The sequence below is a fragment of the Eleginops maclovinus genome, chromosome 12 (genome assembly GCF_036324505.1).
Source record: "Eleginops maclovinus isolate JMC-PN-2008 ecotype Puerto Natales chromosome 12, JC_Emac_rtc_rv5, whole genome shotgun sequence".
NCBI lineage: Eukaryota > Metazoa > Chordata > Actinopteri > Perciformes > Eleginopidae > Eleginops > Eleginops maclovinus.
The window spans coordinates 1,976,589-1,992,148 of record NC_086360.1 but is presented as its reverse complement, the minus strand read 5'-3'; the positions used below and the strand labels follow the sequence as shown (position 1 = coordinate 1,992,148).

General features: G+C 40.6%; 1 protein-coding gene across 3 annotated transcripts; it reads right to left on the bottom strand.

Annotated features, from left to right (window-relative positions):
• Positions 1-4,395: 4,395 nt before the first annotated feature.
• On the bottom strand, positions 4,396-8,161 carry LOC134873075 (P2Y purinoceptor 2). 3 transcript variants are annotated; one of them, XM_063896477.1, is made up of 3 exons: positions 8,114-8,128; positions 5,974-6,442; positions 4,396-5,793 (listed from the first exon to the last, which is right to left on the bottom strand). In XM_063896477.1, the coding sequence occupies exons 2-3, from the start codon at positions 6,437-6,439 to the stop codon at positions 5,390-5,392; spliced, it is 870 nt and encodes a 289-aa protein (XP_063752547.1). In that variant the 5' UTR covers positions 6,440-6,442; positions 8,114-8,128; the 3' UTR covers positions 4,396-5,389. The 3 variants fall into 3 exon arrangements, with proteins under 3 accessions (XP_063752547.1, XP_063752546.1, XP_063752545.1); XM_063896476.1 differs by having other exon boundaries at positions 4,396-6,416; positions 8,114-8,161; XM_063896475.1 differs by having other exon boundaries at positions 4,396-6,442.
• Between the last annotated feature and the right edge of the window lie 7,399 nt (positions 8,162-15,560).

Below are 15,560 nucleotides of genomic sequence, written 5' to 3'. Positions count from 1 at the left end.
TGACGTCACATACCTCTACAACATGGACAAATATCACGTGCGAGTATTAGAATTAAAGCAATACTCTGTTGCATTAAGGATTTACAGGACATGGGCGGCTTTCCAAAAGAAGAAAGTGCTAGTAATCAGGAATGTTTTTTGTGTTTTAACTAAAAGTGCAGTGACTGAATGGTCCCCGAGGGAAAATTCGAGTGTTTGTGCAGCAACAGAGAAGAGGAAAAACTGAACAGGTTCACACAGGGATATGAAACACAAATTTAAAATAAAAAATAATAAAATTCTAAAAACAAAACATATATATATACAGTGGGGCAAAAAAAGTATTTAGTCAGCCACCAATTGTGCAAGTTCTCCTTTTCATCATAGGTACACTTCAACTATGAGAGACAGAATGGGGGAAACAATCCAGGAAATCACATTGTAGGATTTTTAATGAATTAATTGGTAAATTCCTCGGTAAAATAAGTATTTGGTCACCTACAAACAAGCAAGATGTCTGGCTCTCACAGACCTGTAACTTCTTCTTTAAGAGGCTCCTCTGTCCTCCACTCGTTACCTGTATTAATGGCACCTTTTTGAACTCGTTATCAGTATAAAAGACACCTGTCCCCAACCTCAAACAGTCATACTCCAAACTCCACTATGGCCAAGACCAAAGAGCTGTCAAAGGAGACCAGAGACAAAATTGTAGACCTGCACCAGGCTGGGAAAACTGAATCTGCAATAGGTAAGCAGCTTGGTGTGAAGAAATCAACTGTGGGAGCAATTATTAGAAAATGGAAGACATACAAGACCACTGCTAATCTCCCTCGATCTGGGGCTCCACGCAAGATCTCACCCCGTGGGGTCAAAATGATCACAAGAACGGTGAGCAGAAATCCCAGAACCACACGGGGGGACCTAGTGAATGACCTGCAGAGAGCTGGGACCAAAGTAACAGAGGCTACCATCAGTAACACACTACGCCGCCAGGGACTTAAATCCTGCAGTTCCAGACGTGTCCCCCTGCTTAAGCCAGTACATGTCCAGGCCCGTCTGAAGTTTGCTAGAGGGCATTTGGATGATCCAAAAGAGGATTGGGAGAATGTCATATGGTCAGATGAAACCAAAATAGAACTTTTTGGTAAAAACTCAACTCGTCGTGTTTGGAGGAGAAAGAATGCAGAGTTGCATCCAAAGAACACCATACCTACTGTGAATCATGGGGGGGAAAACATCATGCTTTGGGGCTGTTTTTCTGCAAAGGGACCAGGACGACTGATGCGTGTAAAGGAAAGAATGAATGGGGCCATGTATCGTGAGATTTTGAGTGAAAACCTCCTTCCATCAGCAAGGGCACTGAAGATGAAGCGTGGCTGGGTCTTTCAGCATGACAATGATCCCAAACACACCGCCAGGGCAACGAAGGAGTGGCTTCGTAAGAAGCATTTCAAGGTCCTGGAGTGGCCTAGCCAGTCTTCAGATCTCAACCCCATAGAAAATCTTTGGAGGGAGATGAAAGTCCGTGTTGCCCAGCGACAGCCCCAAAACATCACTGCTTTAGAGGAGATCTGCATGGAGGAATGGGCCAAAATACCAGCAACAGTGTGCGATAACCTTGTGAAGACTTACAGAAAACGTTTGACCTCTGTCATTGCCAACAAAGGGTATATAACAAAGTATTGAGATGAACTTTTGTTATTGACCAAATACTTATTTTCCACAATCATTTGAAAATAAATTCTTTAAAAATCCTACAATGTGATTTCCTGGATTTTTTTTTCTCATTCTGTCTCTCATAGTTGAGGTATACCTATGATAAAAATTACAGGCCTCTCTCATCTTTTGAAATGGGAGAACTTGCACAATTGGTGGCTGACTAAATACTTTTTTGCCCAACTGTATACAGATAAGTAACAAGAGTATTGTTAAACATATACACATGTATGTGTTCAGAAAGAGAGTGAAGGTCAAAGTTATTGTGCAAAAGTGCAATAGTGCAGGTTTTATGTGCAGTCCGGGTTATTGTCAGTGAGTCACATGGTTAACCCCTTGTTGTGCAGCCTGATGGCTACAGGCACAAAGGAGTTTCCCAGGCGCTTAGTGCTGTGCCGAGGTGGGATGAGTCTGATGCTGAACGTACTCCTCATCTTCACTTGCTCTGCATGGAGGGGGTGGGAGGGGTTATCCAGGATACAGCCAGTTTCCTGCTCGTCCTCCCCTCAGTCACCTCGTCCTCCCCTCAGTCACCTCGTCCTCCCCTCAGTCACCTCGTCCTCCCATCAGCCACCTCCTCCAGATTGTCCATGTTAAATGATGTTTAAAGAAATCTTTAAAATATGTCTAAAGAAATATTTTCCGTAATTAACACAACATTATTTAAATTGATAAGTATGTGATTACTATCAGGCTATGTACCACAGTCATTTAAGGAAGCTGAAATTAAACTTTTCAATAAAGAATCTAACCCTGATCCGGACATGATGGCCACCTACAGACTAATATCAAACCTTCCCTTCATCTCAAAAATCTTTAAAAAAGCAGTCACTTGGGTTGGGTGAATTCCTAAATAACAATCATTTACTTGAGGTCTTTCTATCTAATTTTAGCATCCATCACAGCACACCGACAGCCCTACTGAAAATCACTAATGACCTTCTCATCGCATCCAAAAATAGACTTATCTCTATATTGGTACTGTTAGATCTGAGTGCTGCCTTTGATAGCATTAACCATAACATTCTACTACGGAGATCACAACATTTAATTGGAAAAAAGGGTTCCGTACTGAACAGGTAAGGTCATACTGTATCTGTCAGAACGGTTACATTTTGTATCTGCTCATAATGAATCCTCAAATAAAAAACAATCAAAGAGGGCTGCAATGTTCTGTCCTTGGACCCATTCTGTTCTCCTTGTATACTGTATGTTGGCTATATAATAAGACATGATTTTGGATACATTTTTATTGTTACGCCGATGATACACAATTAGATCTATCCTTCAAGCCAGATGAACAGTATCAATTAACACAACTGTCTGACAGATATAAAGAAATAGAGGACCTGCAACTTTTTATTATTAAACACTGACAAAACTGAAGTCATTATATTTGGCCCCAAAGAAATTTGGAATAAAATATCAAATGACATTATAACACACACACTTCCTGACTCAAACAATGCAGAAAAACTGCAAACATGCTTTTATTACATCTAGGCTGGACTACTGCAACTTAGGCTGTGCCACCAATCAAAAACTTTCAGCTGGTACAAAATGCTGCAGCCCGTCTCCGAACAGGAACAAGTCAAATGAACCACAACACTCCAGCTTTAGCAGCTCTACACTGGCTATCAGTTAAGTACATAATTGATTTTAAAATACTTATTCTTGCTCACAAAGCGCTAAATGATCTGGCACCATCATACCTAAAATCCATTACTGCTCCTAAAGCATTACGCTCCCAGGCTGCAGGTCTGTTAGTGGTGCCCAGAGTCCTCAAAACAGATCAGGAGTCAGAGCTACCAAGCTCCCTTTCTCTGGAACAAACTTCCTGTTCTCATCAGGGAGGCTGAGGGTGTCCAGACTTTCCTTTTTAACAAAGCCTTGAGTTGGAGCTGGTTTCTGATGTTTCCCTATATATGTTCGTCCTCCTGGTTCCTAAATTTGATGGTATTCTATTTTATTTTACTATCTTAATATATTTTTTTCTATTTGTATTTTACACTCTATTTTGTCTTTTCACAATTTGCGTGTAATTTTATTGTTTACAATGTGGTTGTTTGTTTCTGTAAAGTCCACTGAGGTTTTTTTGGGGTACATAAATAAACTTTGATTTGATTTGAAGTATGTATTACAGAAGTTGAGACTAAGGGAAAGCAGCCAGTAATAAATATAATATTATGAAGCGTTTGTATATATAATATATATTGCACATTAGTAGTATTGCACAACAGAGGTGTTATAGTCTTTGTTGTATGTGTGGGGGTTTTCCAGGGGCCGTGGTGGGTGTACAGGCTGACTGCTGCAGGAAGGAAGGCCCTGCGGTATCTCTTTTTCTGATTATCTTTATAGATCATAATTTGATTTCTATACATTCATTTGTAAGTAATCATACATCATATGCTTGTTGTGAATGAATAAATAGCTTACTCTAAGAAATTAAAGTTTGATAGATAACTTGAAGGCTGTGATCAAACTATTTCTCTGTTGCTTGAGGTTAAAAGTCTTGCGAGCTTATAAAGGAAACCGTACAGCTTCATGACTGTTTGACATTAAGAGTGTGTGAGAGGGATTGATTTCCTTTGTTATTCAGGGTATGTGCGGGCACAGAAATCATATTTCTTTAAATGTATAAAGCGTTTAATGCAGTGGAACACCCATTTCTATAAAAGGCTTTACAATTGTTTGGTTTTGGTGAGAAATTTATTTCAGTGGTAATGTATAAAATACATCAGCATTTACCCAATCATTTTAAACCTAATTGAAAGAGATGTTTAAAGCAATGATTTAAGGTGAGAACAACTTTATTTACTTCCCAGAATAAAATGTTTTTAGCACTTAACATTTTAGGCCATATATGACATACCTACACACTCAATTTGCATAGAAAATAGATATCACTTCTTTAGGGTTCATAAAACCAGAAAAGAAAGAAGAAAAACAAACTTTCTACCTAAAAAGGGAAAACCATGATGGAGATGGGTTTGTATTTTTGAGGGAGAAAATAGCAAACATGTATTATTTATCAATTGAATAGGTTTCCGTCCGTTATCCCCCTGACACATTGTAGAAGGCCCCTCGTCCTCATGGAACCAAGCACTGCTGACCATGCGTACATTTGCAACCTTTGTGCAGAACACTAGTATGAAATTATGTGTCAAAGAAATGAATTCCAAAAATGATATAAATATGAAGCTATGTTCAAGCAAAAGCAATTTGCCTCACCGTACATTAGCCAAAAGAAACCACCCTAACCCAACCACAACCAAATTAAAGCCCCACATTTTAAACAGAAACGAAAAAAGGATTATATGTATATTTAGCACATTCAAAATATATTACAAGCTCCCCAACATGTGCTCTCACTGAATGTTCAGCACACACACTATGAATAGAAATTGGCGCCAACCGGCTCAGGTGCTAGCCCCAGGGAATGTAGAAAATACAGTTAGGCCGAATCTGGCTCAGTAAGGAAATCAAAACTTTAATAAAGAAGGTTATATTGTGTCCCTAAGATATTTGGGTAAAATCAAGTGTGCAAATTAAAAGAAGGCATGTATTATGTATCATCTTCCTCCCCAGGCTTGAAAAGTATTAAGGCAGAGTTCTCTGTCCCATGGTCTTTCCCCAACGTTGGATTCTGGGCCTCCAACATGGATCAGACTCAGCTATGATGCATGACTCCATGTTACTGATTTGCAGTGGTTTCTGAATCATTTCTGGCCATCACCTCTCCCCGACCAATCCTGAAAGACTGGAATGCCTCCCGAACTTTATGCGTCCCAAAACAGTACAACAGTGGATCCAAGCAGCTGTTCACACCTGCTAAAATCCACGAAGCATAATACGCCGTCTCCATCTGCAGAAGAACTTTGCATTGTTGCGGGTAGTATTTCTTAAGTACCACTCCCACGGTTCGTACCACGTTCAGAGGCAGGAAGCACATCCCAAATATGAGCAGACACATAGCGATCATCCTCTGAGATTTCACCTTCACGTTCAGACCTTTAGGCGTGCTGATGTTCAGGCGGGTCAGAGAGTTCACCAGACGGCCGTAGCAAACAGCGGACACCAGGAAAGGGAGTAGAAACCCTAAGATGAACAGGACAAAGTTAATGATAAAGTAGGCGTCTGATAGGTTTCTCTGATGGATGGTGAGGCATTGGGTGTTCCTGCCCTCTTTACTCGGAGGAAGCGCCAACGCGTAGATGAGAGCCTGGATGAGCAGCAGAAACCAAACCCCTGCACACAGCCTCTGCACAAACTCCTTACGTTTCATACAGGAGCCTCTGTTGAAGTGCACCACGGCCACATAGCGATGGATGCTTATCAGAGTGAGGAAGATGGTGCTGCCGTAGAAATGGGAAATTAGCAAGGCAATCTTGACTTGGCACAGGAAGCGACCAAAAGGCCAGTGGTTCCCCATGGCAAAGTACACCGCCATCATGGGGGTGACGGGGGTCGCGATGGCATCACTGAGGGCCAGGTGGAACTGCAGCGTGGTTCCACAGCTCCAGCAGGGCATCCTGCAGCAGAACACCCAGAGGCTGAAAGTGTTGAGGAGGAAGCCCAGGAAGAAGACCAGGCACAGGAGCACAGTGATAGACACATGCTGGGCCCCCCCCACACAAGACCCAGAGTCATTGCTGCCGTTCCCAAACTGTGAGGAAAGCTCCAGAGGCTTCATCTTCTCAGACACCTTCTGCTTATTAAACCTGTGGCCCAAGAACAGACACATGCACTTCAATTGCATATTACAACGTTTAGCTTCAAATATTCAATCAGAAATAAAATAACAGGAAATGCAATGACATGAGATTTTAGGATGAACACAATACGGTTGGTGTATAGAACTATTGCTAATAAAGAGATGGGTTTAATTAAATACACATTTTGAAATACAATTCATTAATAGGGAATAATGAAAAACAATAATCAGCATGTAATCTTTACTCTCCAATAACTGAATGAACACGATAATATCTGTGCTATATTTTCGGCAAGACTCATTTAGAGTTGAATATTCCCTTGGTAGTGTTTTCTGATCAGTCCACTAATAAAGGAAAGACGTGTTTCTGAAAGACAGACGTAAAAACAGAATTGTAACCCTCCTGTATGTTCCTTATTCATTTATTCGGTGTGTATCTATGTGATGGTGTTTAAAGAAGTGTCTTTTGGAGAGATGAACCTACAGAGAATGATCACCTGAATCAGCCGCTTCCTTCAGCTTTAAGGAGCTTTCTGGTGAGTTCCATACAAGTACTACTGAGTTTTGTCCGTCTGTCAAAGAGCTGTACACTGTTTTCACCTGTGGTTTGTGTTACCTGCTGGGTTGCATACGGCATCTATACGCTGGTCTCTTCTTGCAAAAAAATCACTTCCTGTTCTAAGAATTCTGAGGAACTGAGATGCTACATTTGAAATGTGTTAATGAACACATTCACATCACACTTGCCTCCCTTCCCTAAATAAAGGTTTACTCTAACTATATGCCAGCACGACTAGCCTGAAGCCATGGTGACTACTTCCCTGTAGTAAATAAAGTACATTTATTTACATTCCATAAGGAGCTCCAGAACAACTTCTTGTTCTCTCTCTCTCTCTCCATATATGTATATATATATATATATCTGTTGTATTTTTACATTTCCCTCCTATTTATTTTCTCAAATTGTTTCACTGCGTCCATCTTTACTTGTACTGCATTATTATCAGTGTACCAGTCATCTGTCTGAAAGGTATGAGAGGTGCATTTCAAATACAAATCGCCCCGAAAACTGTCAAAGCTGTCCGGTTGGATTGAGATCTAGTGACTACGAAGACTGTGAGTGTGAACCTGTATCGAAGCCTCTGCGTTGTTCCCCTCTCATGTGCAAAACGCCTAATGTAATACGGCCCACACCTGAAAATTGTGTTGTCTAATATTGTACTAAATATATTAAACCATATTCATGTGTTAATAATCCCACTTTTCAAATAAATTCAGTCAACTAAAGTTGAGAACATTTTCCTAAAAAGCCCAATAACTTATTTCCATAACTAGCTTTAAATATACCCTTAATATTTCCCCTATTTATCAGCAATCTGAGGCTCCTGTTTAAGGGATGTGCTGCAACAGTTTGTAACAAAATAAATAAACCCTACTGAGAGCTGGGATGGAGGACGTTTATTTTCTTAAAGCATATTCAAGTATCAAGCATCATTTTGCTACATTTGATTGATTTTGCTAACTTATAACTTAACTTATGAGGCAATAAACCTCTCTTCTAATGAGAGGTCCAGCCCTTCAGTTTTTTTCTTCTGTGAAAAGATGTTTGGACACCCCTGATCTAAGGACTGCTAGCAAGTAAAAGCTAATCCTGAAACTCTGTCTGGCCAGTGGCTGCTTATAAGGATAATAAAAAGATCTTACCAGAGAAGAACCTCAGTGAGCACTGAGTCCTGCAACACACACACTGTTCCTGTTTACACAGCGCAAAGTGTGAAGTGTGAAAACACCCCTCTAATGTTGCGTATACACCAAGGGCTTCCCACCAGTGTTATTATGAAGTGAATCTTTACACAGATGTTGAACAACATGTGACAGTCATTGTGTGTGTGTGTGTGTGTGTGTGTGTGTGTGTGTGTGTGTGTGTGTGTGTGTGTGTGTGTGTGTGTGTGTGTGTGTGTGTGTGTGTGTGTGTGTGTAGGTGTGTGTGTGTGTGTGTGTGTGTGTGTGTGTGTGTGTGTGTGAAATGGTACAGCTATTTGTGAAATTATTTAATTATCTGCAGTTTTGTACGGTTTTATTAAATTAACTACTTTAATCTAATACTTCCCACCGCAAAAGGGGGTTTTCTACTGGTGAAACAGTGTCCTACTCAAGCACGGGAATCCGATCTGTCTTTTACACGTTTTATTTCACCAAGCACTCGAACATACATTACACATGCTAGGTAAACAACAGCTCAGCTTCACCAGTCAAAAAGCTGATCCTACCAACCAGCAAGTTAACGGATGCGCAGATGGGACCACATCCGGTCTACATCTGCCCATATTTGGAAAACTTTGTGAAAACTCCACAAGTTTAGTGATGTAGTTTAGTAGTGCCACTGTTTGTATTACTATATCCTAACTACATATACTGTAGATAGTTTTTTGTCAAAGGTCACCTCAGGGCCGGCCCTGGGCATAGGCAGTATAGGTGAATGCTAAGGGCACATCCATCCATGGGGGGGCGCCCTAAATTGGGAGGAAGAAAAAATAAAGAAAATTAAAAACATTAAAAAATAAAAAACTATTAACGATGTTTGAAATGATGCCTACATTGTGCACAGCGCCCATAAACTATGGCGTATTCCCGTCTCTTCTTTAGTCTTCTTCCATTGGCTGACGTCGACGGAGGCGGGTCCAGGGCAAGTTCTACTTAGCCTTTTCATGACCGTCGCCATCTGATGACGTAGTCATGACGCTTCCCCTTATGATATACTATTATACAATTTCTTCTGATGTTTACTGGTTATTAAAGATAACAGTATTATTGCAGCATCAATGAGTGAGAGTTAGAGGCGGTGTTTTAAATATGTAACTGCACGCGTCATTCTCCCTCTACTCATATACGATATACGTGTAGGCCTACTGTCTGATGTTGTGGTTGGTAGTACAGGAGCCCCTCGGGGGACTGTGCTGTCTCCTTTCCTGTTCCCTTTATACACCACTGACTTTCAATACAGCTCAGAGTCATGCCACCTGCAGACATTTTCGGATGACTCTGCAGTGGTAGGGTGTATAAGGGATGGACGGGAGGAGGAGTACAGAGCGAAAGTGCCTTTCAAGGTCCCAGTCAGAATCACACATTTATTTTCAATTTAATGCAAAATAATGATGTTTTGAGTTTGTATTTCAAATGTATAATCATTAAGACATACATCTATACTATATTTACCATCTTAGAGTTATTTTGTATTAATTTGTACCATTTTCTTTAAGTGTGTGTAGGCGATTTTGCCATGTCCCTCACACAATAGTGGGAGCAACTATGAGTATAATAAAGTCATTAAATTAAACAAAATTAAAATTATTTTTTATGGTCTTATTATTATTGACAAGAACTTTCATAAATGGGTAATTCTAGTAGTCTTCAACAAATATTTAATATAAATATTAAGTATTTAATACATGTCCCTCAAATCAGTGTCCACCCTGTCATTATGTTGTAACTGGCCCTTTAATGCGGTAGCTGATGTCATCGGTGACATCATGACCACCATTTTGACACTCTTCAGTGATGGTTGACACACATGACCCCTTATCAGTAAGTATTTACACCTTAATTTCACAATTTTCTTCATATTGTCTTTCTTGTTGCAAGGTGTCGAGCTTAACATGTCCACCCTATCATGGGGATATATTAAAAAATATTATTATTTTTCAAAATGTTTAAATATTGTCATATTTATTTTGAGGTCACCTTCACTACTGCTATCTCTGCTAGCTGAGGGGCCCCCATGTGCTTATCAATTGCTAATCTTAGCTGAAAATGTCCACCCTATCGTTGTCCACCCTGTCATTAATACTTCCCTGATAGGGTGGACATGATGCATGACAGGGGGGACAGGTGGATAGTTTTTTGACTATAATGACAATAATAACGTCATAAAATAACAGTATACACACCATTTGTTAACAATAACAATTGAAGTCAGACTGCTGGTTTAAGGGTGTCTTGCGTCTGTTTTAGGTATGAGTCAAAGAGGAGCTGAAATAGCAAAACGCTACCAGGAGCGCCGTGATGCTGACCCTGACAGAAAAAGACAGTATCTTGAAAAAGAGAGGGTCAGGTGGAAGAAGGACAGAGACACTGGAAAGAAAAAGGGCATTGATGAGCTGAGTGAGCGAGAGAAGAGGGCAAAAAGAAAGAAGTGGAGAGAGGCAAAAAAAGCAGCCAGAGCAAAGTCCAGGGCCAGCGCTTTGCTTTTGTCGGAGACACCACCCAGTGATCAGTCAAAAGTACATGTGAGTAGACTGCTAAATTATTATTACTTATCAATTTATATGGGAGGGGGGGGGGGGGGGTCAAGCACTTTGACTATGTACATAGGCTACTACTACTACTTGAAACTATGCAGTGTTGTTCCTCCACACACAATTTTGTTGCCTTCAATGACAATGACAATACACTCTCTTGAATCTTGAATGTGAAGGAACAGAATAAAAGTTGGAGGCCAGAAGTCATCGAGGAGAAGCACATTGGTGAATGGTGTGTAGTCAACTATGACAATGATGGATACCCTGGTATCATTCTTGATGTAGAGGAGCACAATGTGAAAGTGAAATGCATGCACAACAAAGGCATCAACAAATTCTGTTGGCCAAGTCCTCGTGATGACATCAACTGGTATGGGGATTGGCAGATTCTGTGCCTCATGTCGGAACCACAACTTGTGAACAGGCGTGCCTTCTCAGTTGAGCCATCTGTATGGAAGTACATGGAGGACCAATTACAGTAGACCTAGATGTCCTGATGTTCTGATGAGTAGCCTACCCTTGATATGTGTTCTGATGTTAACTGAGTACAGTTTGTACCTAACTCATCCTTTTTAATGTTTTTCTGTACTTAATGAATTGCGTTTGTCCACCCTGTCATGTGATTTTCCACCCTATCGTGCCAATGTACACCCTGTCAAATTTAAGTTTAATGAAAAAAAACAAAATATGTATTGAATATACAGTAACCCTGTGTGTGTTTCCTGATGTCCAAATGATTATCAAACAATACCATTAAAAAGTTTTGCTTGTTAGATTTGTTTTTGTCATTTTATTTTAAAATCAAAGAAGACCTATGGCCATCGCTTAGATAAAACTGCAATTTTATTCTAATTTTAGTATTTACCAAAGACTTTTCCCATTACCTGAAATGTAATAACTAGAAAGGGACAAAAGACCTTTCTGAAAAGGTATGTTTTATTATAATTATGTAATAAAAAACATATATCTGAAGATTACATTTGTCCCCGACAGGGTGGACATATTTTGCAATATGCCCATATTTTGACATTCTGTATTTAATTCATAAAAAGTGTTTAAGCTTGACCAATATGTATTTTGAACACCCTAGGGGCAGCTTAATAACATGATTATAAAGTGTAAGGGGAAATCTTACCCTTTTCTTATCGAAATTACAATGTCTCAAAGGCACTTTATAATGACCCATCTGCTTCTGAATGTGGCCAAGACCAGAGACATGGTCATTGACTTCAGGAAGAAGAGGACATTTTCACTGCCCCTGTGCATTCTGGGTGAGGATGTGGCTGTGGTGGAGGATTACAAGTACCTTGGAGTGCACCTACACAATGGACTGAACTGGAGGGCCAACACTGACCCTGTGTACAAGAAGGGGCTGAGCCAACTTTATTTCCTGAGGAAGCTGAGATCCTTCAACGTGTGCAGCAAGATGTTGGAGATCTTCTACCAGTCTGTTGTTGCTAGTGCACTATTTTTTGCTGCCGTCTGCTGGGAGGGCAGCATCAGTGTCGGTGGCACCAGCAGAATCAATAAACTGATCAGGAAAGCTGGCTCTGTCATTGGCATCAAACTGGACAATTCTGAGGCTGTGGTGGAGAGGAGGACTCTGAACAGACTGTTGTCCATCATGGATAACCCCACCCACCCTCTCCACCTGCAGCTGGACAGACAGCGGAGCTCCTTCTCCAACAGACTGCTCCAGCTCCGCTTTCACCAGGACAGGTACAGGAGAACATTCCTGCCCACTGCAACAACTCTGTTCAATAATTCACCTCTGGCTGGCAGACAACTCACTGTCTCTCTGTCAACTGGACTTAACATGCACTCCTTCACACTTCACAACATTGTACATTTACACTATATTATTATTGTGTTTTTGTACATTTGTATATTTTGTTTTCCTTTTTATTCCTTTTTCATTCATTTTTATTTTTACTTTATTATTTTTTTGTTCTAATTATTTGTTTTGCTTCTCTTTGTATTTTGCTGCTGCAACGCAAACAGTTCCCAGTTGGGATAAATAAAGTACTTCTGATTCTGATACTATCAGCATGCTAACTGAGGCTAAAACAACCGGAAGAACAAAGTTCGGTCCGTCCGGAAACAGTGAATTATGTAATTTAATCATTACGCTCTAAAGGGGCGTGGCCAGCAGCAGCTCCAAAGGGGCGTGACCAGCAGCAGCTCCAAGGGGCGTGGCCAGCAGCTAGTTCATTTAAAGCTAGTCACAGAATCAGCACTTCAGGAACAGGGCTCAAATAGAGGGGGATGAGGCATGCTACAATGGGGGATCTGTTTGCTATTTTAAGTAAAACACTCCAGACATGTTTTGTATAGATATGGCCCTACAATATATTGTTCAATTATAGCATAATAGGGGACCTTTAAGTTCAGGAACTACAACTTTGAAGTAGGTAATATAGCTAATGTTATTTTGGTAGGCATTATGTTACAGCAATATGTAAAAAATACACATGAATAAGAAGTCACCTTTCTTAGCCCACAGTAGAGAAATGTTTCCCTGGCTCTGATAAAAATGGCCGGCAGGTAATTTGAGAACCACTGCCCCAGACTGTAAGATATTATTTAACGCAATTAAAAATACCAATGCGAGTTGACCTTTTCCTCTTTGAGTCTGACATTTGGCTCACACTATATAATCTATTCTTATTTTTTGTCTCCCTGTGGTGGACACTTACAGCCTCTACACACATTGTGAAAATGGTTCAACTCAGGCACCAACTTTAGGTAAACTGAAAAACCAACTGGTTTGCAGGTTAAACATTACTTACCAAGCAAGCCCCTGCACGAACCAGAATGTCAAACATTTTATTAGAAAAGGGTTTTGTGGACATTCAGGCCCAATTCCAAACCACACCCTACCCACTCCTTGATGGAGTGAACTCCGTCTGTAGTCTCACTCGCAGCTGAATGAGGGTCCCTTCCTTCAGGTGGAGGGTGTGAATACAGCGGCAAGCTTTGGAACTCCCCTCTCTCCGGCTGAAACAGGAAATACCAAACCTTTTTGTGTAACGGTCTCAAATCAGCATACCTTGGATAATAAAAAAATAAATAATAACAAAAATAAAGCTCCAATAATCTTTAATTGCATTTCTTTTCCATAACTTGTGTTTGAATGAAAAATCTGATGTTTATAAGTTGCTTAGTTTTTACAAGTCTGTAAATAAACACAACTATATAATAAAATGTGCACATTTACGGTTTTCTAGACTAAAACGGGTTTATGACCCTACGTTAAAACAATACGAGGTAACATGAAGTTTTTAACATCCGAATGAAGATATTAAATTATATCTTGTTCAGCAGTTTATCAGTAAATGTTTGCAGGGACTGTTTGTACACAGCATTCAGGTAGTGCAGCAGGGGAAGTCAGGTGCGATGCAGACTTGCTGTTGGACGTCTTGATAACTCACTCCCAGACCACACTCGGAACGGCACTTAATGAGGCGGACCCTCTGCATAAACACGAAACGGAGGGGTAGTCTGTAGAGGGCAGTTTGGAATTGAGCCTCAATATGCGGTCTCTGTCTCCGTTTTAACTGGCCTTTATCTCCCCTCATACTGTCCACTGCTGGCTATGTCTACAGACTACAGTCTCAAGAAAAAACGTTCTATCCCAAGATGTTTCCTGGCATTTTCAGCTGTACTGCTGTAGGAGAATAGGGAACATACTACATCCAGACTTTTCAATAACCTCATCAAGACCAGACAGTCTTATAGGTGTTTCATCTCACCCTGAGACAGAAGTGTATGTTTCAGATGTGGCTCTGTATGTTTGCCTGGAACACAGTAACATCTCTTTGTAATTCAGAACACTTGATTTACAGGTTTGTTTAACTACTGACACAAATTCAGTACAACACAGGTGGGATATTACACAATGACATTTTACATTTGATAAAATTGTATAGCCTGACAATAATGCAAGAACTATGGAAGCCCTGGAAGGCAAGGGGGAAAAATCTGGTGATCGGAGTGTGATGTAAATCCTTTTCTCTCTGTGTTTAAGACTAAAAAACAGATGTGGAAAAAGCTTTGGCACAACCTCTACCTTCTAAATCAGACTAGAAATGATCTAACACAGACATGACAGTCATGTGCATATATACATGTGTTTAGGGTGCATGATAAAAGTCCCCTCATTTAGTCCTAACCAGAACCTGGAAATTAGCATTACACCAACAGTTTCCAGAAAAATAGAACACTTATTTTTGCAACCCAATTCTGGATAAAAATGAATTTATAAAATAAAAAATGTTTCAACGAATGAAAAAAACAGGACGTAAAACACTTCGGCACCCTATTAATTTGCACTTCGTTTCGTAAAGAGACAACTTTAGATTAAGCTACAGTTGACTGAAAAACACACTGCTTGTTTAGCTCATTAGACTTAATCTAAAAAGCAGGTGGAACCAAAATGTAAATGCAGTTGGTATTTGACACAGTGGTCGATACAGCATGGACTGCCGTGCCTCAAGGTCTGGTTGGGGTGGGCCGATGGTGGGGACCGTCAAACCGTCATCCCAGGTCAGGACGCGCTCATGCGCGGGGCTCATCTTCTGGCGTCCAGCTTCCACAGTTAAATAGGGAGTGTAGCAACCTTCATTGCTCGACTGGCTTTGTCAAAGACAGGGCTGTCATCACACAGTCAGAACGTAGTGTGCAACAATCAGTAGCAGCCCGCACACAGCCAGTACGCAGTGTACAACACAGATCAGGTACGCAGCGACACACACATCAGGTACAGGTCACACAGCACAGGTCAGTAACGCATGGTCACACAGTCAGTAGCAGCCACAGACACACCAGTCATCATACGATCATCTGTATCTGTG

Excerpts from the sequence above, each read along its gene's own strand:
- LOC134873075 (XM_063896475.1), bottom strand. The coding sequence starts at position 6,439 with ATGTGTCTGTTCTTGGGCCACAGGTTTAATAAGCAGAAGGTGTCTGAG.